General features: G+C 52.6%; 4 protein-coding genes across 15 annotated transcripts; 2 read left to right on the forward strand and 2 right to left on the reverse strand.

Moving 5' to 3' along the window:
• Positions 1–1,351: 1,351 nt before the first annotated feature.
• Positions 1,352–10,116, reverse strand: CHTOP (chromatin target of PRMT1). 5 transcript variants are annotated; one of them, XM_082703710.1, is made up of 7 exons: positions 9,822–9,942; positions 9,406–9,487; positions 7,983–8,136; positions 7,266–7,349; positions 5,237–5,423; positions 4,311–4,448; positions 1,352–2,519 (listed from the first exon to the last, which is right to left on the reverse strand). In XM_082703710.1, the coding sequence occupies exons 2-7, from the start codon at positions 9,468–9,470 to the stop codon at positions 2,314–2,316; spliced, it is 834 nt and encodes a 277-aa protein (XP_082559836.1). In that variant the 5' UTR covers positions 9,471–9,487; positions 9,822–9,942; the 3' UTR covers positions 1,352–2,313. The 5 variants fall into 5 exon arrangements, with proteins under 5 accessions (XP_082559836.1, XP_082559832.1, XP_082559833.1 ...); XM_082703706.1 differs by lacking the exon at positions 7,266–7,349 and having other exon boundaries at positions 9,822–10,116; XM_082703707.1 differs by lacking the exon at positions 7,266–7,349 and having other exon boundaries at positions 5,237–5,420; positions 9,822–10,104.
• A 978-nt stretch (positions 10,117–11,094) lies between these two features.
• Positions 11,095–14,777, reverse strand: S100A1 (S100 calcium binding protein A1). 2 transcript variants are annotated; one of them, XM_082703772.1, is made up of 4 exons: positions 14,534–14,622; positions 14,154–14,300; positions 12,404–12,556; positions 11,095–11,398 (listed from the first exon to the last, which is right to left on the reverse strand). In XM_082703772.1, exons 3-4 carry the CDS (start codon positions 12,542–12,544, stop codon positions 11,255–11,257), a joined length of 285 nt encoding a protein of 94 aa, XP_082559898.1. In that variant the 5' UTR covers positions 12,545–12,556; positions 14,154–14,300; positions 14,534–14,622; the 3' UTR covers positions 11,095–11,254. The 2 variants fall into 2 exon arrangements, with proteins under 2 accessions (XP_082559898.1, XP_082559897.1); XM_082703771.1 differs by lacking the exon at positions 14,154–14,300 and having other exon boundaries at positions 14,534–14,777.
• Positions 14,706–23,236, forward strand: S100A13 (S100 calcium binding protein A13). 4 transcript variants are annotated; one of them, XM_082703715.1, is made up of 3 exons: positions 14,706–14,817; positions 16,031–16,190; positions 22,751–23,236. In XM_082703715.1, the coding sequence occupies exons 2-3, from the start codon at positions 16,038–16,040 to the stop codon at positions 22,892–22,894; spliced, it is 297 nt and encodes a 98-aa protein (XP_082559841.1). In that variant the 5' UTR covers positions 14,706–14,817; positions 16,031–16,037; the 3' UTR covers positions 22,895–23,236. The 4 variants fall into 4 exon arrangements, with proteins under 4 accessions (XP_082559841.1, XP_082559840.1, XP_082559838.1 ...); XM_082703714.1 differs by lacking the exon at positions 14,706–14,817 and adding an exon at positions 14,903–15,022; XM_082703712.1 differs by lacking the exon at positions 14,706–14,817 and adding an exon at positions 15,237–15,368.
• Positions 16,057–27,121, forward strand: S100A14 (S100 calcium binding protein A14). 4 transcript variants are annotated; one of them, XM_082703732.1, is made up of 4 exons: positions 16,057–16,190; positions 26,012–26,120; positions 26,555–26,701; positions 26,918–27,121. In XM_082703732.1, the coding sequence occupies exons 2-4, from the start codon at positions 26,091–26,093 to the stop codon at positions 27,053–27,055; spliced, it is 315 nt and encodes a 104-aa protein (XP_082559858.1). In that variant the 5' UTR covers positions 16,057–16,190; positions 26,012–26,090; the 3' UTR covers positions 27,056–27,121. The 4 variants fall into 4 exon arrangements, with proteins under 4 accessions (XP_082559858.1, XP_082559860.1, XP_082559857.1 ...); XM_082703734.1 differs by lacking the exon at positions 16,057–16,190 and adding an exon at positions 25,011–25,121; XM_082703731.1 differs by lacking the exon at positions 16,057–16,190 and adding an exon at positions 25,558–25,652.
• The last annotated feature ends 322 nt before the right edge of the window (positions 27,122–27,443 follow it).

Here is a 27,443-nt window from a genome sequence, read left to right on the forward strand (position 1 = left end):
TCTTTTAAAGATTTTATTTGTCAGAGACAGAGGGAGAGAGAGCGAGCGAGCACAGGCAGACAAAGAGGCAGAGGGAGAAGCAGGCTCCCTGCCGAGCAAGGAGCCCGATGTGGGACTCGATCCCAGGACCCTGGGATCATGACCTGAGCCGAAGGCAGAGGCTTAACCCACTGAGCCACCCAGGTGTCCCCATGAATCTTTTTCTTAAGAGGATCTCAGTGCACTGAAGGTAGGTGGGGGTGATGGTGGGGGGTGGTGAGTGGTTCAAAGCCACCAGATCAGGGCACTTGGGTGGCTCAGTTTAAGCGTCTGTTTCAGCTCAGGTCCTGGAGTGGAGTCTGGTGCTCTGTGATCAGAGGGGTCTGCTTGGATTCTCCTCCCCCTGCCTTGAGCTCGCTCTAAAATAAATTGTCCTATTTGCAGGCATGCACCTACCTACGAGGACTGTGTAATAACCCCAAGAGATGGGTCACCCAAAATTGTGGCAAGAGGGTAAGGGACCTACTCAACCCGCAGTTCCCCGTCCTTCCCAAAGGTGTCCTGGGAAGTGCCTGATATAACCAGTGGAGATTGTTTGCAGTGGTAGCCTGTCCACTGCGAAGCAGCCAACTCTCTCACAAGTCGTGGACCAGAGTCTAGGTCTACCTAAGGGACGATCCTCACAACTTGCCTTGCCCAAATAAAAACACTTTCGGCCCCTTCCAATCACGTATGAACACCCACCTGACCTGAAGACCTCAAGCCTCACAGTCCATTTTTAATAAACAGAAAAGAGGGGAACACACTTGGAAACCAGATCCAGTCAATTTTTTAAAGTATCGTTCTATCTCTACCACTACCTGGTCTTCCCAATCTCTCTCTTCCATAGGACCAAACCACTTGCCTCACAACCCAGAGGCTAAGAAGCCCAAGTCATACACATAGGACTTAGGTCCAGGCTGTCTCGACCAAAATTTCCTTCTCAGCGTGCCACACACACCTCCCAACAGTTTAGGGAACCATGTATCTCACTGGCAACTGGTTTGGCAGGTGGTTAGGTTCTTTCCCACAGAACAGGGGAAGAGAGACACTGGTGCCAGGGCCCAGAATAGTGCCAAAGATCATTACGCGGGAGCTTCCTATGGCCCAAACAGGCCAGAACATTCTCATATGGGGTTAATCACCTTCCTGCCAGAGTCACTCAGAAGGCAAATTCTTTGCTTCCTGGCTCAAAGTCCTAACTCTACCTGCAACCCCCACCCTGATTTTAATATACCTATGAATTTAAGGACTCTGAATTCCACAAGAGGTAGGTCATGATATTGTCATAGGGACCAGAGCATTTCAAGGAGCCCAACAAAAAAGTCCTGACTAGATTTGAGAACAATTTCTTGTTATGATGAACCAGAAATACAAGATTCCACTGAAAACTGAACAGGTGACAGAATATGGTTGAACTTGTAACTTCAAAGGGAAATAAAGACAGGGCCAAACAAAGCCAATGAATGGAGAAGCCCAGGACTGGTTTGGGATAATCAACACAAGGACAATAGCATTCTAGCACGCAATCTTTGGACTCCTAGAAGGTACCTGACCATTCTATCCCTTTCTCCGAGGCATCTGCCAAACCGAATGGCCATTTCCTCTCTATTGCAGGTGTAAGCCATCCTAACAGTAGCTTAGGACATGATTCAAAGCCAAGAGCAAAGTTTACATGCCTCATTTCAGCGTAGGAAGTGCATACACCCAGCCCAGCACACTTGTCGTGTGGTGTCAATGTACAAAGAAGTGACTTTAATCAAATCAGGTGTTACCATGTATAACCTGTTATGTGGCCCTGTGGTTATGTCAGTGTCCCTAATTTACTACACTGATGTATTAGTGCGGCAGAATTCATTTCTGAGCTGCACGTTTTCTAAACACTTCTAAGAGGCTATTAAAGGTCACATAGAACAGAACCTAGGCCATCAGGAAGGAACACTGATGGGCTCTTTCTGGGACTTTTTTCACGCAGACACAGAGATGAGAAGAGGGTGTTCTAGCCACGAATCTGCCACATTCGTGTTCAAAGAGAAGTCAGAGCGATGGGGGTAAAAACCCCAAACACAACAAAACAAAACCCGCGTCAGAGGAAAACGGGGTTTCATACAACACAGTATCAAAAAAGTAAAAGGAACACACTAAATGCACAAACTGGTGGCAAGTTAAGTCCATGGCCTATCGTGATAGGTCCTTCCAGCATCGTTCAGGCTTCTTCTCCGTCTGTTATCTCAAGGGTATTTACAGATGTGGTGACTTTTGAACAAGAGTCTCTCACAGGAGGACGGGCAGGTTTCAATCATTAGTTTCTGGATCTGTTTGTGCCATGTAGGCATCCAACTCGGCATCCAGGTGTCCTTTTGTTTTCGACATGTACGCATCCAACTGGTTGTCCAGCTGCTCCTTGGTCAGTACAGGGCGAGTGAGGGCACCTCTCCCTCGTCCACGGCCTCGGCCTCGACCTCCAAAGCCCCCTCTTCCCCGACCTATCATCCCCCGACCTGGCCCAAGGGGAAAAAAAGGAAACAGTTACAAGTAGGTTTAATGGGTGTTATGGCAAATGCCCCTCAGAGCAGCGGGGTCTAGCTGAGAAAGACTGAAAGGGCAGGGCAGAGAGCAATCTGGAAAAACAGGAAACACATTGGGTAGAAAGCAACACATGGAAAGCACACATAATGAATCCCTGTTTACATGCTCATCTCTAAATGCTATTTAAAGACTTTATTCTGACAAAGAGAAAATAACTGACTAAAGAACCTCAACCTCTCCTTAAAAAAAAAAAAAAAATCTCAGGTTTGAGACCCATGTAAGTTCATAATTAAAATACATTATAGGTCACCCCACTAAGTAAGACAATAAGTAACAAGGGCACAGAGAAACAGGGGTGTGTAGGGCTAGAGAGTTTTTAAAGTTAGCCTTACTAAAGGTCTTTCTGGAAAATTAGTTCATCTCTCCTCAAACTTATTAAACCTAATGAGCTGATCCCATGTCGGGAGACTGAGGAGTTATTCTGATATAGGAACAAAGTGAGAAGACGGGCAATGTATTTAGAGTTCCAGCCAATTCTATCTCAGATTCCAGCCACCTTATAATTATGGTTATCTGAGAGGTAGTTTTAATGCACTTAAGAAAACACAGGCAGCTTTCTGAAAAGCTACTTTGGACTCCCCCAGCCCTGTGATGTGCTCTCAGAAATGAGGTCAACATAATTTGGAAATGTGCTATTTCATCCTGAAACCCAAACTAGCTTGTTCTTTACTCATTAAGCCAACAATGAGTAATGGGAGAGAAGAAAACAAGTCCTTGGCTATTAAATTTCCTTTCTTAAAAGTTATTATCCTTTGATAATTTCAAGGTCATAAATTATGGAAGATCCACCACACAATATAAAAGGACCAAAGCAGATATATACAGGGGCTACAGGAACAGATTTTCTTCCTCCGCCTGCATAGGTGTTGCTGAGAGTTTTCCAGTAAGCTCTAAAATCAGAAAAACCCCCACAAGATTTGGATTAATGATAGCAACACCATGAAATTCTTTTCCATCTGGGTCATGAGGTCACAAGACAAGTATCACTAAGCCTCAAAGGTAACATGATCAACAAAAGTCAGTTAATTAACATGGTATCTTCTTGCTTTCTACCTTGATTTAAAAAAAAAAAAAAAAAAAAAAAGGGTGCCTGGATGGCTCAGGGTGCTGGGACAGAGCCCCACATTGGGCTCTCCGCTCAGTGGGGAGCCTGCGTGTGTCTCTCTCCGGCTCCCCCTACTTGTGTTCCCTCTCTTGCTGTCTCTGTCAAATAAATAAAATCCTTAAAAAAAAAAAAGTCATCTCTGATTTCCTGTAGGTGCAAACTTTACCTTGACTTTAACTTGGCTTCAAAGTCAATATCCAGCTCAGCTTCATTTCTATACATCTCCCTCTTCTTTATTTTTAGACTCAAAATGGGGTTTTGAGGTAAGGACGGGGTGTGTGGTGGTGGGGCAGGGACACAGAAAGGTAAAACCTCAAACCTCCAACTGACCATCCTGTCATTGAACAATACGATTTAAATGACAAGAACCTGGAAAAGAACCTGGCTCTGACGTGTACCTGACTGGCTCTTGGACAACCCATGACAGACTTTTCGCACTACCAGCATGTGGATTTAGAAAATAGGCCAGTTTCAAAAAACGAAACAAGACAAACAAACAAGCCTGCCTATGACTTGAAGCTGTGCAGAAAAGGCGGCTCTGAGTTTTGAAGGGAGAGAAGTAGGGGGAGCTATTCTCTGAAGTTGGTAGCTGACTAACCTCTACCACCGATTCCGCCACGACCCATAGCTCCACGCCCTAGGCCCCCTCTCCCAGGACCTCCACGACCTCGAACACCACCTCTTCTTAAGCCCATTCGGGGAGCTACGGCTCGTCCACCTCGGAGCAGGTTTTGACCTTGGAGAGGAGGCATACAATGTATATGCAGGTAAATCCAAGAGAGACAAAGCAGACTCTAACCAAAGGAAGGCGGTGAAGGTTAAATGAGAGTTAATTCAGTTAATTTTTAGGTTGGGTGGGGCAAGCTGTACACGAGTGAGAACAGATCAAACTGCTCTTTATTCTATCGATTCAACAAGTCTGACCACAAACCCATTTTTGAAAGAAGCTGGGAGTTAATTAGTAAGTACACACAATAAATATCTACTGAATAATCAGATAAGTGCCTAGCATTACGGTAGATTTAAAAATGAATGATAGGATTCCTGCTCTCCATACATTCTTACAAGGGACAAGAACAACACAGGGAACAGTTAACAGTGCCCAAAATGTAACACACAGCTATGGGTCAATCTGCCCTCTCTTTTCCAAATTTAACAGTGTTTCACTAGCACAGAGATGGTTAGTTAAGATATAGGCCAAGGGAGCCAGTATTTCTTAGATCTGACTTATTTCTAAAACTTGCATGTGCTTTGATTCAAGCAGCAGCAGGGTGTTTAGACGGAATGGAGATGACATGAATTACCTGTCGTTACGCAGGTCATAGCCTCTCACCATTGCACATTATCAGAAAGGGAATGGTATCGAGAAAAAACATGCAGCACTATTAAAAATATGTGATTTCAAAAGTCATTAATTATATTAATACAAATTCAGGCTTCAAGATGTTAAAACAAATGTGTCCACAGCAGCCCAAGAGAAAAGGGAGGGGTAGGCCCAGTAATTATCAGGTACACAGCACTGACCTCGGAGCGACATCCCGCCCCTAAGCAGGGTTCTGGTGGCACGTCCCCCACGGAGTCCTCCTCGGGGTAAGCCTCTCTGGATTATGGGCAGGCCTCGTCCTCCGATTGCTCCCCTGGCCAGGGTCCCTATGGGTCGGCCTAACCGTGCCTGGATGTTACTCTTACCCAGGCGCTGCTTTAAGCTCTTCTGGAAGAAAAGGTGTTGGGGGATTGAGATCAAAAAAGCATTCCAGCAGGATTCAGCAACCCAAAGTGCAGAGAAAAAGCAAGTGGGATGGCTGTGTGGAGGGGGATTAACCTGCCGCAGATGTCACAAAGACCCTGAACGAGAAACTAGCCTTTGCCTCAGGACATCATGTAAGGGAAGAATTCTGATCCAGAGCCTTGACGAAAGCTCAATTACGGTCCCGTGACATTGGCACCAACACAAATTACCTCACTAGTTTGGCAGAAGCCATACACCAGTCCTTGGAACTTAGGTTTTAGTAAGGACTCCACATTTCCAATCCTGGATTCTGCTGTTTTTGTACCACAGGTTGACAACGATACGACTTGATTCATACTTGCCCAAGGACTACCACTGTCTTCAAAGGCTTACTCAAACACCATAGGAAGTTCATCACACTCTGGGAAATATTTTAAATTATAAGTTCATTTGAATTCTTGTCAGTTAAAAACAAGATTTTTCAGTCAGAGGCCAGTGTGTTCCATTTTTCCTCTGAGTATCTATCTCCAGACGGTCCACTTTTTACCTTAAGATGTAAACACAAGAAAGTCAAACCTCCTTTTCCTTATATTTCTTAAATCACTATTAATTCCATGTCTTCCCTTGCAAACAGCTCCAGTAAGCCAGTGCTGTAAACTTTAATTCAAAATACTTGTATCTTCTCCAGAGAGAAAGCTACCTTGCATTAGAATTAAGACAGGTAACCTATACTCACAAAACTCAGAGCCGTATTTGAGAATAAGAACACACCACTAATGGAGATTTTCAATAATCTGTCCCTCAGAGACCACATCTCCTTTCCTTCAAAGGAAAAGGTGACGGTGCAGCCTTGAACACAATCGAGGCCCCAGCAAACCTGTTTTCCTATAAAGCCATCAGTCAGGGTGAGTGAAAGTAAATTCTGTGTATCCTCAGGCTTGACCCGCAAATGACTTACCAATGACCCCACCACCACCAACAACCATAAGCTGTGAATTATTATGATTAGCTTTCTAGCATAAGCTAATAAACTGCTTCTAATCAGAGGGACAGGCTCTGAACATTATGCACCCAAGCGTAACCAACCGTAAGAGTCTGTTGTATCACTCCACTGACAGCACACAATTAGGAGGTCAGGACATCGTTCTACAAATCCCTTCTGTTCAATGATCCTGAGTATGTACCTTCTCCCCAAATCCGTGCCTCAGCAGATAATGCACGGTGCTTAGAAGTTCTCCCTTCCTATCGCTTTCTGGCTATCAGTCGTAGTCTCTAACAGCGATGGTAAGCTTCAAGATGTTATTATGCCACCTAGTTTTCATTCCAGAGCTGTACTGTATGCTAAGGTAGCCACATGTGGCTATTTAAATTACAAGTTAATAAAATTTAAAAAGCTCCTCAATCATACTAGCCACATTCTGAGGGCTCAACACTCACACCTGGCTAGTGGCTACCGTATTTGGAGAGCAGATATACAGTATTTCCTTTACTGTGGAAAGTTCTATCAGATAGCCCTGCTCCAGAGGCTACTTTTTGCCCAGCTTATATTTAAGGCTTCTTCTAGAAAGATCCTTTGGAATGATGTGTCAGAGACTTATCTTTAGCAATTTATAATAGCTACTCTTGGAAAACCGTGGGGCCCTTTTTACTGCTTTCCTGAATCAGGGACAAATACAGGAACTCCAAGGCTTAAGGTAGCTGAAGCAGAAGGCCTTGTTTATTTTTGGTCAGTGAGCCCAACAGTTCAGGGTGGGGTGGGAGGGTGTTATATTTAACTGCTGAATTTATGCACAGCCATGCAGCGCTACCAGTTCAAGTCCTTACAGTTGCATGGCATCGCCCTCCAGACGCCCAGCCACAGCTTGGACATATCCTTCCACAGCCATTGTCCGGACTTGCATAAAAAGTCTATGAATAATAAAGAGCAGGTTTTATTTCAGATCTGAATAAGGGTTATCTCTTACTGGAAGTTTGAAAGAAAACCCACCAATTCTTACATTCAATATTCCATGCTCTCCCTCTATTTTACTGACAACTCAGGTGCTGTGGAGATGAAGATCACCCTACTATTTCTATATTTTAGCACTAGAAATCTTTTGGCTTAGGCTATTCAGACTTCCTGTGCCAGGGGAGAAAGAACAAAATTATTTCCCTCATTTGTAAGTCATTTAACATGGAATAAGTAAAGGGTTTATCTGAAGGTCATCTAAGAGAGAAACCAAAATTTCTCTGTGGTAAAATCCAGTGAATCTACTTTAAGGGCAAAGGATCAGGGGAAAAAAAAAAAAAAAAAAAAGAGATGAATACTCATTGATAACATAGAACAGGTCACACTTGATGGCAAACTACCTACAAGAGAAAGACAACAAAAAGTTACTCATTGGTACCTGACAAACTGGGAATTCTCTGAACTTCTGCTTTTAAGTTTCTGCTTTTGCCCTGAGCCACTTGCAATCATCCTCCACGTCCCGACAGCCTCAGTGGACTGCCTGACAGAGAGAGCACCAGCTGCTTCTGGAGCATCAGGACCCGTCCTCTCACCTGCTTAAGTTTTAATGCTGCCTGGACAGAGGGTCTATTCTCCATCTGCTGGGCCAGTCTTCTGTTTCTGGCACTGGCTAGCTGCTGTTGTTGCTGCATCGAAGCCCGAATATTCACTGGCATCGGCTGTTTGTTCTTCAGCATATTAGTAAAGCTTCAAGGTCGAACAGAATGGATGTTTAAATAAAAGCTTTATTACAAAACATTTACTGGCATTTTCATGGCTTGCTAGACCAGGAGCTCCAGATCCCACGAACTTTAAGTAAAGTGGTACACTTAGATCAAGGCTGAAGTGGGTTTAAGACTCCTCTGCTTCCACAAACTTGCAAGAATCAGAAACTTAGAAATGCAGCTAAGTGCAGCACATTCAATCAAAAGTGGTAACAAGGGCTCAAGTAACGGCTTTTGAGAGAGGTGGAAGGTACGAAAAACACGCAATAAGCAGATAGGATGACAACAAAAGACAAAGGTAGTTTCAAAGACAAACAAGAAAGCCAAAACCTTGGGGGAACCCGAGGGTGCACTGTAAGGGCGACCAGAAAAGGACGAGCGCGCCCCCCGGGGCAGGCACAGTCCACCCACAGGAATGATGGGAGCGCATCTCGCTTTGGGACGTAGTCGCTCGCTTGGCGACAGGCAAATGCGGAGAATCGGTACTTCACGCCCTGAGGGAAGCAGCACCCAGGCTTCGGGAAGGGCAAAAACATCAACCCCAACGAAATAAACCCATGGTCTAAGTGCTCGGAGACAGAAACCGCTTTCAAGCACCTTTTCTTACTTTCAAATGGTTACTTTTCCTAATGCCAAGCAATTGCTTTGGAAAAATCAGATTAGTTCCGCCGCTTAACAGCTTGTGAAGACGCGCCTGCCATTTCTGTCAAGAAGTTCAATGGCACGAAAAGGAAGGACACTTCACTGTGAAAGAACCGAACAGAGAAACAAAGTAAAAGCAGAACTGAAAGGAAGAGAAATGGAGCAAAGCAAGTGCCTCTTACAAGGCCCAAGGACGGCTCTCCAGGGCCTTCGGACATATCCACGGCTTGCTGCCTGCCTCTTACAGGCCAGACGCAGCTGCTGGCCTCGGACGGGGCAGCAAGCCGACCGCAGCCAGGGGACAAGCCGCCCGGCCGCGGCACCCCTGTATCCATGGAACAACACGTGAACGAGAGGGAGGGCTGAGGAGTCTCCGAACACATCCCACCAGGCAAGGGCTTCAGACAGCGCGACACAGACACCTACTGACAAGGGGTTTTGGAACAACCGCCCGATTCGCTCTGTGCACCACGTAAGAGGCCCCTAAGAACAGAGGTCTGTAGCCTTCTGTTGGGATTTAGCTTAAAACTGGTGTTTGTGCCCCGGACCCCAGGGCCAAGGTAAGGAATGTTTTCTTAGGAACGAGCTGAGCTGCTGTTGGCTGCCTCACCGCTCATTTAGAGACATCTTGGTGGTGCTCTTTAGCACAACTTTCGGCGCCGACTGAGCAGCCATCTTCAAATCCCGAGGATCTGCAGGGGACAACAGGCAGAAGCCGCCGTCAGGGCAAGGACCCCCCGCCTCCGCAGGCGTCCACGACCCGGCCCAGCCAGCGGCGGCCGCCGGAGGTGCCCCCGGGCCGGCGTCTCGGACGCCGCAGGCCCCACACGGCGGCCGCACCCCGGGCCGCACGAAGCCCGACGCGGGCTTCCTCTCAGCGCCCGCCCCCCCCCCCACCACAACCGTGAGCCCCGTCCCCGCGGGGAGGCCCGACCGGCGCGGGACGCGGGCCGGCCCCGGGCGGAGGGAGGCCACCCCCCCACCCCCGCTCCGCGCCCCCGGGCCCGCCGAGCCACCGAAACGCACCGAAGGAAACGGACGCCAGTGCGCCTCCCGGGGCTGCCACCACGGCTGCGGCGCGCGGGCCGGGGCCCGGCGGAACCTGACTTGACTTGGTGGGCGGTTGGTCAGAGGTGTAAGCGCTAGGCTGCTAGGTTAGCTCGCTGCTGCCGGCCGGCTGTCGGGTCGGCCGGTCTGCCTGCTCGCCCGGCCTGCCCTTTCCTGCCCTGCGTCGCTGCCACCACTGCCGCCGCCTCCGACTCCTCCCGCTCGTTGCCCAAAACAAAATGGCCGCCACGCCCAGAACCCAGTGGGACCGGCTAAAATGGCGTCGACGCAATTACGTCAGACGTCAGATCCGCGCACGGCGCGGTAGGGGCAGAAGAGGAGTCCCACGCCTGTGCGAGGGGTTGGGGCGGAGCCTGGGGAGAAGGCGGGGCCTTAGCAGAGGCGGGGGCGGAGGGGCGTGGGCAGTGCGCGAGCTCCCTGCTGGAGCCGGTGCTCGGGCGGCTAGCGGGGTTATAGCCTGGGCAGCTGAGAACCGTTATGATCTTGGGGCAGAAAGAGGTTTGTTTTTCCTCGCGGCGCCGCACCGCGGCTGAGGACGACCATCTGCAGCTCCGTACGCGGGACTTGCTTCGATGCCTCTTCCCGAGCCCCTGGGCCCGCGTTCTGGACGCGGGCGCTCTCGCGGCCAGGGCGCCGGACCCTACACCAGTCACTAGTATCAATGCCTGTGCGTGTTTTTCTCGTCCTGAATATTGTTAAATCCCTGTGGAGGGCGGTGTCTCCCTTCCATGCACTCCCCGTCTGCCGGCCATGTGCGTTTTGACGCAGACCTACACGGGATTTTTCTTACGCCTGGGTACACAATAAACACACCCCGATGTGTGAGGGATGAGTGAGTGAACACATCTTCAGCCCTTCTGCATATAGGTACATCACGATCCTTTCGTTTGCTTCCTAGCTTCTCTCTGTGTGTATTTAATGGTCTGGCATTCTTACTGGACACGCCCCACGTGAGAGTAAGTCGTGTTTGTTCTGTGCCCTGCTGCAGCCCCAGTGTCTCTAGCACATGGTAAGTCCTCAGTAAATATTCTTGGCAGACCGAAGGGAAATTCTTTCTTTCCAGCTGGAACTCGGAACACCTACCTTCCTGGGCCTTTGAGGATTCAACTAGAAAGATGTAATGTCCCCTTGACCTCTCCGAATAAGATCGCTACCCAGATAAGGTGAATTAGGGTTGAGGAGCCTTGACTTTCTCACTCACTCCCAGACCCCAAAGGAGACACACAGCAGCTGACTAGAGAAGAGCCTTTAATGAAAGTTGAGCGTCAGGCTTGGCCCTCTACTCTTGCACCCTTGATGGAGGGTGGGCAAGGGTAGGAGTGCAGGGAGGAAAAAGTGGGGTGCGGGGGAATCAGGGAAGGGGAAGGGCGCTGCTCACTGGGGCTGTCTGCTCAGCTGTTCTCCCAGAAAAAGTTGTTGCAGGCCACTGTGAGGGCAGCCACCAGCACCACGTACTCCTGGAAGTCCACCTCCCCGTCTCCATTCTCGTCTAGCTCTTTCATCACCTTGTCCACCGCATCAGCATCTTTCTGGGCCTGAGAGGGAGGAGATGAAAAGGGAGACTCATAGTCCTGAATCAGGGGCGGGGGGGGGGGGATGCGGTGGCTGATTGGGAAGAGCAAGAGGCAGAACCACATGTAATTATGGGACTGTTGTGAGTCCTTCCTTAAAACTAATATTTGCAGCCTCCTGTTACCTATAGAATAAACCCCTTAACAAAGCAGAGCACTGTTACCATATTTTGAGGGCCTAGAGAAGCTTTACAAGGGTTGTCTTATAAAATTGTTAATTCTGACACAAATAGTATGAGGTAGGGTTCATTATTCCCAAATTAACAGCTGGTGGTTGAATAATGCGCTCAAGTCATACAGCTGGAAGGTGGGAGGGTCAGAACTGGAGCCCAGGCCGGATAGAACCTCCAAGCTGGCACGCTTTCTCCTGGCTTCTTCACCACAGGGCCCCTGTCAGCATTTGCAACCTGCTTTGCTACATCCTTCGCTCTGGTCAAAACTACTGAGCGTGCTTCCTGTCCTTTCTGCCAGGCGTTTGTTCATGCAGACACCTCCTAAAATGTCTACATTTATCCTAATACTATTCCCATGGACACCCATGGCTCAAGTGCCCGCTTCTTGGAAAAGCCCCCTTCAGCCCCGTTAGTATTGTCCCAAAGTTCTTTCTGGCAATTGTTACAGCTCTGAGTAGTTCCTAAGTGGCTGGCCCCAGGCTTCACGGGGAGCTTCCGGTCAGAGACTGCAGCCTCTTTCATGGGTCAGTCTTCCCCTTCTAGACCGTGAGGCCTCTTTAATGATGCATCTGCATGGGTTCTAGCACTTCATACGTGATTAACAAATTAGGGTATTTTGTCTTGAACCAGGAGAAGTGGGGAGTCCGAAAAACCCAGGCGAGAAGTCTGGGAAAAGAGGAAGACGGGAGAGAGCTGGGCTGGGGAGGGCTCCGGGTGTTCCTCCAGCCCTTGCCTGTCCACCCTGCCCCCCATGTCCGTCCCACCCGTCCCACCCTGCCCCCCACAGCGCGCTCACATCCAGGAAGCCCGAGAGCTCCGTCTGCAGCAGCTCTTTCAGCTCCTTCTTGCTCAGCTTGTACTTGTCTCCCTCCTTGCCCGAGTGCGCGTGGAACACATTGATGAGCGTCTCCATCGCTGTCTCCAGCTCAGAGCCCATCTCGCAGCTCACCTACCCCGTCCCCAGCAGGGAAGCAAGTTGGGGACCCAGCTCAGGGCATCTGGGGTTGGGGTGAGCGGAGCCCTCAGAGCTGGTCTTGGTCCCTCCCCTGAAACCGCCCTGAGATCAGAGCCACACTGCAGTTATCGCTCCCTGGGACCTTATGATGTGGGAACCCAAGGAGGCCTAAATCTCAGCTTGTTCTCTGTGTGCCTCATTCCACATTCCAGCAGAGGGAGTCAGGGACTGGGGCCCTGGAGGTAGAGCAGCTGGAGCAGGCTGGCTCGAGGGGCCGGCAGTGGACTCTGCAGTGGCTCCCTGCTGCCTGGGTGGACACTAAGGAGGGTGGGGCAGGCAGGCAGGGACGGTCACAGGACACTGCCGTGCTCTATTTTTACCCTGCCTTGCCCTCCTAGCACAGCTGAGTTCTGTGGCTGGGGGCAGTGAGCTGTGTTCTCCTCTAAGGCCTTGATTCTGTGGTCTCCCTCCAGCAAGGAGTCCGATGGAGAGAGTGGCAGCCAGAGGGCCGGGCCCCAGACTTCATGGGGAGTGGGAGAGGCCTGCCTCTGGGCTTCCTGTCAGCAGACCAGACCGGGCCTCCTTGGGTCCTTCACTCTGCTCTCTGAACAGGTCACTTCAGCTTCCCTGGGGGGGGGGTACCTCTTACTTCTCTGCGGTGTCAGGCCTTCCATCCGGTGATGGTAAGAAGGGAGAGAGGAATGACCAAGCCCTTCCTCAGAGCCAGGGCTCCCAGCGAGGGGGAGAGGAGACCTCTGGGGCCTTGTCCCTCCCGCGGCCCTCTCCCCTGTCTAGGCCCAGCCTGGATGATGTGAGGACAATGGCAGTGGGAGAACCGGTCTGATATACGCTGGGGGAGAGAAAAGGCTGAGGATGTCCTCTGAAGGGGCTGGAGAGAAGAGAGGAAAATGGGGGGCGGGTACTGAGGCGGGGGACTGCCAAGCCAAGCCAGCGGGCCTCTTTCTTTTGGCCTCGGGATGGTCATCCCCTCCGCAGCCTCAGGGGGCAGCTCCGGTGTCTCAGATCAGGTGTCCTTGTCCTTCCCCAGGCCTGGGGGGCTGAACAATGGGCCCTGATCGGATGACATTCCCCCTTTACAATGGGAACCTTGTGAGTGTCACCTGAACTCTGGACAAGAGAAGGAGTTGTCACAGAGACATGGGGGATATGGAATCCAAGCCCGGACTGATGGAGGGGATAAGGGTGCTTGTGGGGAAGGGCTGTTGGTGGCTCAGTTACTGGCCCCATCCAGGAGGAGCACTTAGGGCTTGCCTGGAGCCCTTGAGCAGCCTGGGATTTTCTGTAGGGGCTAGGAGAGGACTCTGGCAGGGAGGGGCGGACAGGAAAACACAGGGGAAGACTTGAAGGAGAGAGGAGTCTGGAAGTCTGGGCCAAGAAAGGAGGAGGAGAAAGGGAAGGCCATGTGAAAGGAGTGTTGGGAGTGGGTGTAGTACCCTAATGCCCCCCCCCTTCATCTCACAGGGTCCATGCTCTGCCACCCCCAGACTTCCTGGGGACCTGAACACTTGGCAAGGCTGGGTGGTGGGGGTGGGGACAGAAGCAATAGTTCCCTTTGCTTTCTTATTCTTACCCACCTGGAAGCAAGGTGGGAGCTGGCTCCCTTCCCCAGCACCTGGGAGATGGAGGGAGCCTTGGGAGGCCATTCTGAGGGCTCTGTGGTAGGAGGGCCTCATGTCCTGGGAGCTTGGTGGCTGGGCTCCCCACTGGCTTCTTCATTCTCGGAGGAATAGCATGGACCTGCCTCCGAGAGGTCCGACCTTCTTTGGCTTCCCTGCACTACTGTCCACACCTTGTCTCCCCCAAATCCTCAGCTGCTGTCACTTGAACTCCTCCCAGCCCCTCAGGCCAGCACAGTGCGATTGTCCCCAGGCTTTCGGAGGCCCGCTGAAGTCCCCTTTCCCCCAAGCTGGCCACAGCAGAGACCTAGCCCAGATGACGCAGGATACTCACTGTCAGCCTGGACCTGAGGTGGGAGCGGGTTCTGGACAGACAGAAGAGTCTGCAAGTGTGGCTAAGGGAGCTGTGTGGGGAGACCTGTCTGCGGTCCTGCCCCCGTTCCCCCCCCCCCACCGGCTCCACCCCTTCACAGACAGACACCGCGGGGCCAGGAGTGGACAGAGGCGCCCTCTGTCTCCTGGGCTAGAACAGGCTGGCCTGTGTCCTCTTGTGCAACCCCAGTTGCCTCCCCCTGCCTGCTGGGCCCCAGCAGGCAGGGCCCAGGAGGAAGGAGGGGGGTGAGAAAGGTCCTGGGAGGACAGGGCACGGCCTCCCCCCGCCCCACCGAAGCGCCGGCAGGAACGGGAGGGTCCCACGGGGTCTCAGTGAGGGGACCGCTCAGGGAACCCTTAGATCCTGGGAGTCTCACGGAGGGGTTTTAGTCCGGCCCCCGCGGAGAGACTTCGGTCCAGGGGCTCTTCCTCCTCAGCGGGGTTCCCCTCGGTGTGTGGGAGCCCCTTGGGGGTCTTGGGCCGCAGGGTCACCCTCTCGGGCCTCTAGGATGCCCGCGCCTTCCCGCCTCCCCCACCCCTGCAGAGGGGCGCGCGGGGGCCGCCCGGGGGACCCGGCACCCCGCCCAGATGCTGGGGGGCGGGAGGCGGCGGGAGGCGGCGGGAGGCGGCGGGAGGCGGCGGGAGGCGGCGGGAGGCGGCGGGAGGCGGCGGGAGGCGGGCCTGGGCGGTCTCCTCGCCCCGCATCCCGGCGCTGGCCGGACGCCTCCGCGCTGGGCGGGGGCTGTGCTCGCGCGGCTCCGCGGCCCCTGCGCCCGCCGCCCGCCTCCGCTGCCTCGGTGAGTCCGGCGCCCCCACCCTGGGCCCGGGCGCCTGCCCGCCCCGGGGCCCTCGCGGGCGTCTGCGCAGCGGGCTCGTCCGGGGGCTCGGGCGGCGGCGTCCCCGCGGAGGGCAGCGGCGGGCGGGGGCCGGAGCAGGCGGCTGGGCGCTGTGCCCGCTGCCCCCGCGGGGCGGGGTCTCCGCGGCCTGACCCTGACCGCGGCCGGCCGCCGGCCTGACCCCGCGCTGCCCCGCGGGGAGCAGCGGCCCCGGAGCGCGTGGGCCCCGCGCAGACAGGCGGTGGAGCCCGGCCGCCTCGTGACCCCGTGGGGGCCGGGTGAGCTCCCAGGAAAGGGCCCTGGGGACTGGAGGCCGCAGAGGGGCCGCTCCAAAGTGCCTCCTTTCAGAGAGGTCTCCGGCCCATAGGATCGCCACCATCAAGGGGTTCCTGAGACACCGGCGCTTGGAGGGGACCACCAGGCTCAGACCCAGAGAGGATGGGCTTTCTGGAAGCAGACACCCCTGCCCCCACCCACGCTGGTCCCCTGCCTCAGGCCCCATCCCTGTCCCCTGACTCCTTCCCCACTGCGCTGCTTCCAGCTGGGGCGGGAGGGGGCAATGCCAGGGCAGGGGCCGTCCGGTCTGTTCTATCTCTCCCTTTCTCTCCTCCCCTGCCCTACAGAGTCCTGATGGCGGCAGAGCCACTGACGGAGCTGGAAGCGGCCATTGAGACGGTGGTCACCACCTTCTTCACCTTCGCGGGGCAGGAGGGCCGGAAGGGCAGTCTCAGCATCAATGAGTTTAGGGAACTGGCCACTCAGCAGTTGCCTCACTTGCTCAAGGTAGGTAGGGGGTCTCTCGGCCTCAGATTTTGGAAGACAGTGGCTGCGGGACACCGTGGCTGGGAGGTGATGTTTCTGGGCACATAATGTGACTCCAGGTGTGTGGCGGAGAAGGGTGTGGGTGGCTGTGTACATGTGTAGCTTGGGGACACTGCGCTGGTGAGTGTGCAAGTGCCTTACTGGGCTTTGTGCTCCCCTCAGTGCTGCTGGAAGCGGGGGTGTGCCTCTCTGGTCTCATCTCCCCAGAACGGGAGGGGAGCCAGAGGTGCGTTCCAGAAGGGCTGTAGACCGTCAGTGCTAGAAGGAGGCCAAGAGAAAACACTGTCCAAATTCCTCACTTCACATGTATAGAAACTGAGGCCCAGCTGTAGGAAGGGGTTTGTCACAGATGGAAACATAGCCCAGTTCATGGAGTGATAGATCCTCGGGGTGGGGGTAGGGGGCTGTAAGAAGGAATCTTTGACTACTTCTCACCCCCTCTGGGAATCCCTCAGTAATGTGCCCAATCAGGTCACCCCTTTTCTCTTACCCTCTTTTCTCTTACCCGCTGGGCTGAGTAGGGCTGAGTAGGAGCATGGAGTTCATCTCCGAGTTGCCTAATTACAGTAGGCTGTCAACAGGCTCTTTTATACCCTTTCTGAGAATTTGCAGGCATGTGAAAGTGTGTGGATACGGATTTTTAAAAAAGATTTTATTTATTTATTTGACACAGAGAGAGAAAAAGCACAAGCAGGGGAGCAGCAGACAGAGGGAGAGGGAGAAGCAGGCTCTCTGCTGAGCAGGGAGCCTGATGCAGGGCTCAATCCCAGAACCCTGGGGTCATGACCCGAGCTGCAGACACTTAATAGACTGAGCGCCCCCCCCCCCCAGGTGTCCCTGGATATGGATTTCTTAAAAAAAACAAACAAACAAACCACAAACATGTCTTGGAAAGTCTGTCATCTGCAAAATCTGCTGCATCCCTAGACTTATGAGACTTTTCCCTTCCTTTTCTCTCCAGAGACTTGAGACTCTAGGGTCAACAGTCCCTGTAGCTTTGCCACATGGTGACTGATTTTATCTTCAAATCCGAGTCCCTCCGGGCCTGGAAGTGCAGGAAGTGACCTCTTAGCTTTTTGTCACTGCTTCCAGATCTTTGTTTCTTCTTCTTCCTGTGACACACAGCTCCTTGGAACCTGCCCCCTTCTTGCCTTCCTCGTGGGTTCGGCTCCTGCTTTACTGTTTTTCATCATGGCTTTTGTTGGGGTCCTCCGTCGGCACACAGAATTCATTGCACACCGGAGCCTTTCAACTTTCTCAACCCCTAGCTTCCAAGGATTCTGTCCAGGTTCTGAGCACCCACTCCTCTGTTCTTGCTACAGATCCTGACATTACCAAAATAATGTACCACCTCCAGAATCTGTTTCAAGCCTCCTTCTCCCTGAGCACCACCTCCTGCCATTCCAGTTCTGTTCCTCCACTCAGTTTCCTCGGCTCTGCGGGGACCATCAGGCTCCCGACCCTGTCACCCCCTCATGCCCTACGTTCTCTTCCCGCTCAGCTGCGTTCTATGGTCAGTCCCTGGGCTCCCTTGATCCTTTCTCCCTGCGCCGGTTGACAGAATCCCAACCCAGGTTAAGTCCAGTCTTTCACTGCCATTAACTGGAGGGTTAGAGCTACCATTCTCTCTCAGATCCAAAATAACGCAAAAATGTCCATTCTCAAAAAAATAAACAACCTCCTCAATCTCTCTGTGGACCGTTCTGCCCCTGCACTTTGTGTAGCGGAGTCTGGCTGCAGGAAAAGGTGCTGCCATGTTGACTTGTCCCACTTGATTATTTTTGTTATTATTATTTATTTGATTGAGTATAGTTGATACACAGTGTTGACTTGTCTCTCTTTAATTCTGTAACAGACTGCAAGGGGGCCCTTGGCACAGCCGTCACCATTTGCCAGCTCTTTCAGATGATCATTTCACAATTTTTCCTCTCCAACTCTAATCCCTCTGTCCACATTGTCCCTCTCTCTAAGAAATTTTCTCAGAGAAAATAAGAGCAATCAGGAAACTCCTGTGTACTGTCTCCCGGAGCCTATGAAGGGCTGTGTTGAGCCGCCTGCCTGTCCCCTGAGGCATCAGTCTCCACCCAGGCAGACAGTCCTTCCTCTGCTGCCCAACTCTGATCTTTCTCACCCACTAAAACCTGGACTCTTAGAGTTCCTCCTCCTTTGTCTTGCATCATCAGTTTTCCTTCTCCACGGGATTGTTCTGATCGGTTTCCCAATACACTGTACTGCCCCCATCTTAAAAAAAAGAGAAGAACCCAGCCCTCTCTCTTGGGTCTGTAACTCCCTCCAGCTGTCTTCTATCTCTGCTCCCCTTTATAGCAAAACTCAAATGCAGCAAAGTTACTTACACTGATTTGCCCTCCTGGTCCAAAATGCTCACTCCTGAGGCGCTGGCTAGTCATCTTCCTCTCTGAACTCTGATCTCACTCCTGAGGCGCTGGCTAGTCATCTTCCTCTCTGAACTCTGATCTCTGCTCAGATGACAAGTCCTCAGCTTTGCCTTCCTTCACCTTAGAATGCAAAGATCACCGCCCTTGCCCTCTATTCCTTTACCTCCTTTATTTTCTTTTGCAACACACCCATCTCAGCTTGACTCCTGCACACACTTGCATGTTACCAAGAGTGAAGGAAAGGACTCACTCACCATTTTATCTCCAGCGCTTAGAGCAGATACACAGTGAGTGAAATTGAAAAAAAAAAAAAGCGTGTGAATTTGAAAAATATAAAAGGTTTAAATATAAAAGAATAAGAATTGCTGAGTGAGTAAACAAATAAATGCATCTTACCTACTGTTCTACAAATAGCTTTTTAAAAATGGAACCATGGGCCTGGGGTGGCTCGGTCAGGAGAATGTGTGACTCTTGAACTCAGGGTTGTGAGTTTGAGCCCCATGTTGGATGTAGACATTACTTTAAAAAAAGCAAAATAAAAATTTTTTTATTAATAAAATAGTATATATTTTTTTACGATCTTATTTATTTATTTGACAGACAGAGATCACAAGTAGGCAGAGAGGCAGGCAGAGAGAGAGAGGGGGAAGCAGGGAGATGTGATGTGGGGCTTGATGAGAAGGTGTGGGGCTCGACCCCAAAACCCTGAGATCATGACCTGAGCCAAGGGCAGAGGCTTAACCCACTGAGCCACCCAGGCGCCCCAAAATAAAATAAGTCTCAAGAAAATCCTGTAGGTATTTAATAGGATCATATAAAATTATATTTCAGGGAAAACTGACATCTTGACACTACTGAGTCTTTCAAAAAAAAGGGTACATTTTTCTTTCTTTTTTTTTTTTTTTAAAGATTTTTATTTATTTATTTGACAGAGAGATTACAAGTAGGCAGAGAGGCAGGCAGAGAGAGAGAGGAGGAAGCAGGCTCGCTGCTGAGCGGAGAGCCCGATGCGGGACTCGATCCCAGGACCCTGAGATCATGACCTGAGCCAAGGCAGCAGCTTAACCCACTGAGCCACCCAGGCGCCCAAGGGTACATTTTTCTAATCATGTTTTCTCTTATGGTCTTCAGTTCATTTTTCTTCACAAAAGCTTAATAGGTTTCTTTTTTTTCTTTTCTTTTTTAAGATTTTATTTATTAATTTGACAGAGAGAGACAGAGAGCGAGAGAGGGAACACAAACAGGAGGAGTGAGAGAGGGAGAAGCAGGCCTCCTGCTGGGAAGAGAGCCTGATGTGGGGCTTGATCCCAGGACCCTGAGATCACGACCTGAGCCGAAGGTGGACACTTCACCTGCTGAGCCACCCAAGCGCCCCCGTTTGTTACTATTTTATTTTTTCTTTTTCTTTTTTTAAGATTTTGCTAATTTATTTGACAGAGACAGACACAGCGAGAGAGGGAACACAAGCAGGGGTGTAGGAGAGGGAGAAGTAGGCTTCCTGCTGAGCAGGGAGCCCGACATGGGTCTCCATCCCAGGACCTGACATGGGATCCCGGGATCGTGACCTGAGCCGAAGGCAGACGCTTAACGACTGAGCCACTCAGGTGCCCCTGTTTTATTTTTAAATTTTTAATTTTTTTGGCACCCCTGTTTTAAAACGAATTTTTTTTTAAAGATTTATTTATTTATTTATTTGTCATAGAGAGAGAAGCGAGAGCAAACACAGGCAGACAGAGTGGCAGGCAGAGGCAGAGGGAGAAGCAGGCTCCCCACCAAGCAAGGAGCCCGATGTGGGACTCGATCCCAGGATGCTGGGATCATGACCTGAGCCGAAGGCAGCTGCTTAACCAACTGAGCCACCCAGGTGTCTCGGCACCCCTGTTTTATTTTTTTTTAATTTTTATTTTTTATTTATTTATTTTTTAAAAGATTTTATTTATTTATTTGTCAGAGAGAGAGAGCAAGCACAGGCAGACAGAGTGGCAGGCATAGTCAGAGGGAGAAGCAGGCTCCCTGCAGAGCAAGGAGCCTGATGCGGGACTCGATCCCAGGACACTGGGATTATGACCTGAGCCGAAGGCAGCTGCTCAACCAACTGAGCCACCCAGGCGTCCCGGCTTCCCTGTTTTAAACGGGATCTTTCTTATACTTTCTGACTGGTTGATATTCATACCCCTAAAAAGCATTGGGTTTGTGTGTTAATATTGTAATCAGATGCTTTATCATTTCTTTTTTTTTTTTTTTTTAAGATTTTACTTATTTGACAGAGAGAGAGAGATCACAAGTAGGCAGAGAGGCAGGCAGAGAGAGAGAAGGGAGGAAGCAGGCTCCCTGCAGAGCAGAGAGCCCGACATGGGGCTCGATCCCAGAATCCTGGGATCATGACCTGAGCCGAAGGCAGAGGCTTTAACCCACTGAGCCACCCAGGCGCCCCCACTTTATCATTTCTAATAGTTTTTTGGGGGAAGAAATACAGAGGAGTGGATAAGAGCATAAGGTTTGAGTCAGAAAATCTAGGTACAAATGCAGATTCTAGCTTATTATCCCTGGTCATTTACTCTTTCTGAGCCTGAATTTCTTATCTGTGAAATAGACACGTAATAACATCTCTCTTGTTGGACTGGCTTTGCATTTAGTAAGTATTTATTGAGCACCTACTGTGCCCTGTGCTGACACTGTGCTAGGCTTTGGGTTACAGTGGCCAACTGGCCTCTGCTATGTGCCAGACATTCTCCCCGGCCCTGGGCTTCCAGTGGCGACCAAAGTGGACAAGATCCCCGTCATTCCAGCACAGTGTGGAGTTAAATGTAGTAAGGCCTGTCCTGTGTGTAGAACAGGCCTCGGAGTAGTCAGCACTGCTCAGTGCTCACAGTTGCCACGATGGTAGTCATTATGCCCTTGGTTTTTCCAAGCTCTGCAATTACATACTTGCTGATATAGTAAGAGGTGAGTTTGGCTCTTCTTTCCTCATACTTAATGCCTTTTCTTTCTTTCTCTTGATGAATTGTATGTTTCCCCTCCTCCCAATATAATGTTAAACTGGGCATCTTTGCCTTCCATGGACAATTCTTACAGTGTTTTGCAGTTAAGCATGATTGGGGGAGTGCCTGGGGGGCTCAGTCGGTGAAGCCCCTGCTTTCTCAAGTCATGATCCTGGGGTCGGGCTCTCTGCTCAGTGGGGAGCCTCCTTCCCCCAGTCTCTGTGCCCACCTCTCTGCCTACTTGTGATCTCTCTCTCTCTGCCAAATAAATAAATAAAATCTTTAAAGAAAAAAAGCGATTGTGGCTTTTACAAAGGTCTTGCTTAGCTTTTCTCTGAATTAGCTTTAGTTTTGTGCCTTCTGTGGATCTGGCGGTCTTCTCTGCCTTTGAGCAAATGTTGATGGAAATACTGAGCTTTGGGCTCTGCCTGCGGCACTTTCTCCAGTGTGACGCCGATCTGTTGTTCCACAGACTGTGTCTTGGTTGTGATTGTTTATCTAGTAATAGATCCTTTGATCCGGGGTCCAGTATACAGTATCCTTTGATTTCACAGGCCTGTCCTGACAGACTTCGTCAAGGACAAAACCAGATACCCCATGTCTTTGCCATTCCTCTGATCAAACAGGTTAATAACCAAACCGGAAACAAAAACGAGTTGACGTTGGGCTTATGCAGATGCGCAACTTAGGGCTGTGAACTTCTCTAGCTTTCTGGGAAGGAGGAAGTTCTGAGAAGGAATAGTCAGCACTGGATGGCCAGAGTGGATCCCTGCCCCAGGGCTCGCTGGGTGCCGTTGAGCAAATGGCAGGTGCGATGGTGTGCTGGGTCCGCCTCACCTGTGGGCATCTCTTCCCAGCTCTGCATTCGGGGACGCCCGTGTGTGCTTCACAATCAGCCGTGGTGGGACTATTTACATGGTGGCCAACACTACATGCCAGGCCCCCTACTTCCTTCGGCGGCCGCCACCCTTGGAGCCCGACAGGTGTGGAGAGGCTGTGAAGACCTGACACCATGGCCCTGCTGTCCCCGGGCCACAGTGGGGCAGCTCCTGTGTGATGAGAACGGAGGTCAGCAGCTCTTTTCTCTCTCCCTGCCTCGAGAACCCTCACTTCTAACCCCAGCCCTTCTGTTGTGTCTCCTCAGGACGTGGGCTCCTTAGATGAGAAGATGAAGAGCTTGGATGTGAATCAGGACTCTGAGCTCAAGTTCCACGAGTACTGGAGACTGATAGGGGAGCTGGCCAAGGAGATCCGGAGGGAGAGGGCCCTGGAGACTCACAAGAAGTAAAGCTCCTGAGCAGGATAGTGCTTAGCAGGGCCGGCAGGGCAGAACCCCCTCCCCGCAAAAAGCCTCTTCCTTGAAATACCCTCTCCTCTTTCTGCTCTTGGGAGTAGACAGTGGGAAAGTTCTGCCCTGACCAAAGAGTGGGTCCAAAAGTTATGACCTTTTGGGGCTCCTGGGTGGCTCAGTTGGTGAAGCAGCTGCCTTTGGCTCAGGTCATGATCTCAGGGTCCTGGGATCGAGCCCCTCATGAGGCTCCCTGCTCAGCAGGGAGTCTGCTTCTCTCTCCCTCCACTGCTTCCCTGCTTGTGCTCTCTCTCAAATAAATAAATAAAATCTTAAAGAAAAGTTATGTGCTCTTGAAGGACCAAGAATGTTAGTTGTCTCTGAATTCTGCAGCGGCTCACACCAGGTCTTGCATGGGGTAGTGCTCAGTAAGGAAACGGTGGATGAACGAGCCTATGGAACAAGGGGACAATCTCTGGGGTGGGTGTGGTGAGTCCTGTCCTTCTGGGGCCTTGTCTCAGTCTCACTGTTCTTTCTTTTTTCTTTTTTTTTTTTTAAAAAGATTTTGTTTCTTTATTTGACAGGCAGAGATCACAAGTAGGCAGAGAGGCAGGCAGAGAGAGAGAGAGGAGGAAGCAGGCTCCCTGCTGAGCAGACAGCCCGATGCGGGGCTCGATCCCAGGACTCTGGGATCATGACCTGAGCCAAAGGCAGAGGCTTTAACCCACTGAACCACACAGGTGCCCCTGTCTCACTGTTCTTATTCCTGGGCTTTGATCCTTGGGTGTTGACGAGAGCCTGGAGCTGTGCTGGGCTTGCTGTCCTCCAGGCACACAACTGAACCCTTCCCTGTGTTACGTTAGTTAATTCTCACAGCCCTTGAAGGTATTACTATTTTTTTCCACATTTTTATTTCAATTCTAGTTAGTTAACATACAGTGTGGTCATGATCTCAGGAGCAGACCTCAGTGGTCCCTCACTTCCACACACCACCCTGGGCTCACCTCCACAGGTTCCACCCTCAGGCTTGTTCCTGTCTAGGCCCCACTTCCCTCTGGGGAGGCGCTATTTGTAAGTCCTGTGTTAGAGATGAGGAGACACATTTCGGAGAGGCTGAGCGCACGAAGACAAGAATAGGTGGAACTGGGTTGGTGTTCCATAGCCTCTGTGATGAACGGATCCTCTCTGGGTGGGAAACATGGGAACACTAGGCCCTCCCTCCTCCCTCCCTGCATAGCAGGGGAGAGGCGGAAGAACGGACACAAGGTTCTGGTATGAAGCCTGACATGGGCTATGGCGCCCCTCTCCCCATCCGCCTTGGCTTGAGGGGCGGACGGTTCGCGTTGCCCGCCCGCGGAGCGAGCCGAAGCAGGGCAGCCCAGTGGGTAAAGCCTCCTGGCAGCTGTCACTGCCGGTGTCTCGTGTCCCTGACTCCAGAGGAACATTTAGGCTGAGACAACCTCTCTTCCACACACCAAACACATCAGAAAGGGCCTTAGATTGAGACCTTCCATCTAAGTGCCCTCAGACTGAGAGGCCCTGGAAGGACCCCAGGCTGGGACTCTTTGAGGGGTCATTTGGCTGAAGATATCCCTGAGGGGAACTCACAGGGAGCTTCCCCACACTGAGAGACCTCAGGAGGGTCCCCCAGACTGACGCTTCTCCCAGGATCCAAGTTTGAAGCGTTCTTGGGAGAAACCCTCAAATTGACCCCTCAGAGGGTCCCAGATTGAGACCATCAGAGAAACACAGGATGATAGGACACTCCTGGGGGGGCCTTCTCATGAAGACACTTCTAGAAGTATGGGGGAGCCCTAGAAGGAGAAAGGGGCTGGGAGGGGCTTGGGAGACAGGCTCCTGCCTTGAGAGTTCAGGCTTTGGGATCTGCCCCATCCTTGCCTTGACCACACTGACTCACCTGCTCTTCTCCTTTCCCCCTCCCCATCAGGCGGGGGGGTGGGGTGGGGAGGAGGTGTCATTCCAGGCTTCCTGAGTGTCATCCTGGGCACTGGATTGGGGGGCAGTTTGGGAAGGCCTGGGGTTCTGAGGGAGGGAGCAGTAGGCAGCCCGACCTGTCTGGAGAGGTTGCCAGGTAGCCCATCTGGGTCTCATACAGGTGGGCTGTCTGAGGGGAGCTGAATCGGGATCAGGACAACACTCCATCCGGGCCCCTCTCCCAGGCCGCCCTTCTGTGGCTCCTCGCCCCCCTCAGCTGTGGGGACTGCAGGTACGAGTGGCACCACCCAGACTGGCCCTGGTGGGAAGAGTAAGAGGGCATGTGTGTGACCTGGCAAAGTGCAGAGTGGCCCCTGGAGACTCCCATGTCCCTCATTCCCCCTGGACCACCAGCCCTGCCTCTGTCAGCCTGAGTCTCCTCCTTTCCTGGTTATTGACCCAAAGCCCCTCCACTTCCCTGCCCTACAATTCCTCAGGACTTTCCTCCCGCGCTTGAGCCCGCCGTGTTGCCAAGCCCCCACTCTTCCCTTCCCTTTCTCTGGCCTTTACTCTGCCTGCGGGTCTGGGGCCAGGGGCCGTCCAGGCCCAGCCCCCCAGAGTTCCCTTGGCCGCAGGGTGGGCGGAGCTCTGGCCAGTGGGGGGTGGGGCCACACTGGTTCCCCGCCCAGCCCGCGGGAACAGCGCCAACAGCGGGGGCGGTTCGGGGAGGAGGCCCCGCCCCCGCGTCCCGCCCTGCCCCCAGGTATAAGAGCTGAGCTCAGGTGCACCGACGCCTAGCGTCTGTCCCAACGGCTCCCAGCAGGTAAGGATGCCAGGGCTTTTCGCGTAGAGGGCTGCCCTAACCCTGTCCAAAGGGCAGTGCTCGGCTCTCCTACCCTAGCCTGCCAGGACAAGGGCTGGGAGTCCGGTCCTACAGGCCGGGTGTGTCTGTGCGCGCAAAGCAGAGGTGAGGGGTGGGAGAAGTGGGAGGCTTGGTCTAGGGGAGGCCCACAGGATTCCCTCTAAATGGTCCTGGGAACTGTGACCTTAGCTCCTGCCAGGATCCTGCGCAGGGACTGGGCCTTGCGTGGAGTTGGCTCTGACCTCCTGAGTGAGGCCGGAGGCGATAGTTGAGGAAGAAATACTGAGCCCTCCCCTCCCCTCTGTCTCCCTCCTCTCCAGGCAGATCATGAGCCATCGGCTTCCCCGGCGCCAGCCATAGGACGACACAGCTCTTGCCAGGACAAGCACACCGGGCACCATGGGACAGTGTCGGTCAGCCAGTGCTGAGGTGGGCCCGTGCGTGCCTGGCTTTTCTGTTCTTGTGCTCCATCTTCCACCCTGAGGGTCTGCGTCCCCACTGACTTCTGCCCCTTGCCTTGGGCCCGCCTTTTACCCTAGACCTTGCCCAGAAGAGCCAGACTCTTAAGTGGTGTCCAGCACATGCGATGCTGCGTCCACACAATGAGCCCCCCTGGGAAGAGGTGTCTGTGCCTCTCGCTAGGACTCATCCTGCGTGGGGGCCTCCGGTGACAGGGAGGGAGCCCTGCTGGGCTCGGGGCGGAGGCCAGAGGGGGTGGGGGCTAGATGCTGGGCTCTGGAGTGGGGGCAGCTCCTGTGCCTTCCAGCTGCCTTCTGCCCCGCTGGCCTAGGGGGGCTTGGGGAGGTAGGGTGTTGTTGGGGTGAGTGGAGCTTCCCTGAGGTGGTGATGTCCCCCGCCCTCAGGATGAGCAGGAATTCAGCGACGTGGAGAGGGCCATCGAGACCCTCATCAAGAACTTCCACCAGTACTCTGTGGAGGGTGGGAAGGAGACACTGACCCCTTCTGAACTTCAGGACCTGGTCACCCAGCAGCTGCCTCACCTCATGCCGGTACTGACGGGGCTCCACCCCAGGCACCCCGACCCCCCCCCCAAGGTCCTCAGGACCCCACCCATACCGCCCCGGGGGCCCCAGGCACTCCCACCCTTAGCCCCTCCCCTTGCCTGTGCCAGGTGGGCCCCGGTTTGGCTTCCCGCCCCAGGGCAGGGTGAAGCCAGGAGAGGGAGGTTCTGCCTTGCTGAGCTGCGGTCTCTTCCCTTCCCTTAGAGCAACGGTGGGCTGGAAGAGAAAATCGCCAACTTGGGCAGCTGTAACGACTCTAAACTAGAGTTTGGGACTTTCTGGGAGCTGATTGGAGAAGCAGCCAGGAGTGTGAAGCTGGAAGGCCCTGTTCGGGGCAGCTGAGAACCTTTCCCTGGAATTCTTGGGGGGGATGTTGGGGCCTAGAAATAAAAGTCCTCTCTACCACCAGTATGTGATTCCCCGGTCTGCACCTGCTTCACCCCTGCAGGGCTCGAGTCCTTGGTGACCCTTCCCAGGGCTCTCCAACATTGCCAGCCCGGGAGTCCCTGCCAGAGGGAGGCTGGGGGGTTGGGGGGCAGGGACGGATATGGTGAGTGCTGGAGGGATAAGGGTGGTTTAAGGGCCAGGTACTTTAGTTGGGGGGAAGGGCAGAGAGGAGGTGGGCTACTGGAAATGATTTGAAGAAGGGGCCTGGGAATGGGGCAGGATATTTGGTGCTAAAAAGGGTCTCTGGGAACCTACTCTTCCTAATCCCCACCCCAAATGGTAG

Source organism: Mustela nivalis, assembly GCF_964662115.1.
Source record: "Mustela nivalis genome assembly, chromosome: 16".
Lineage (NCBI taxonomy): Eukaryota > Metazoa > Chordata > Mammalia > Carnivora > Mustelidae > Mustela > Mustela nivalis.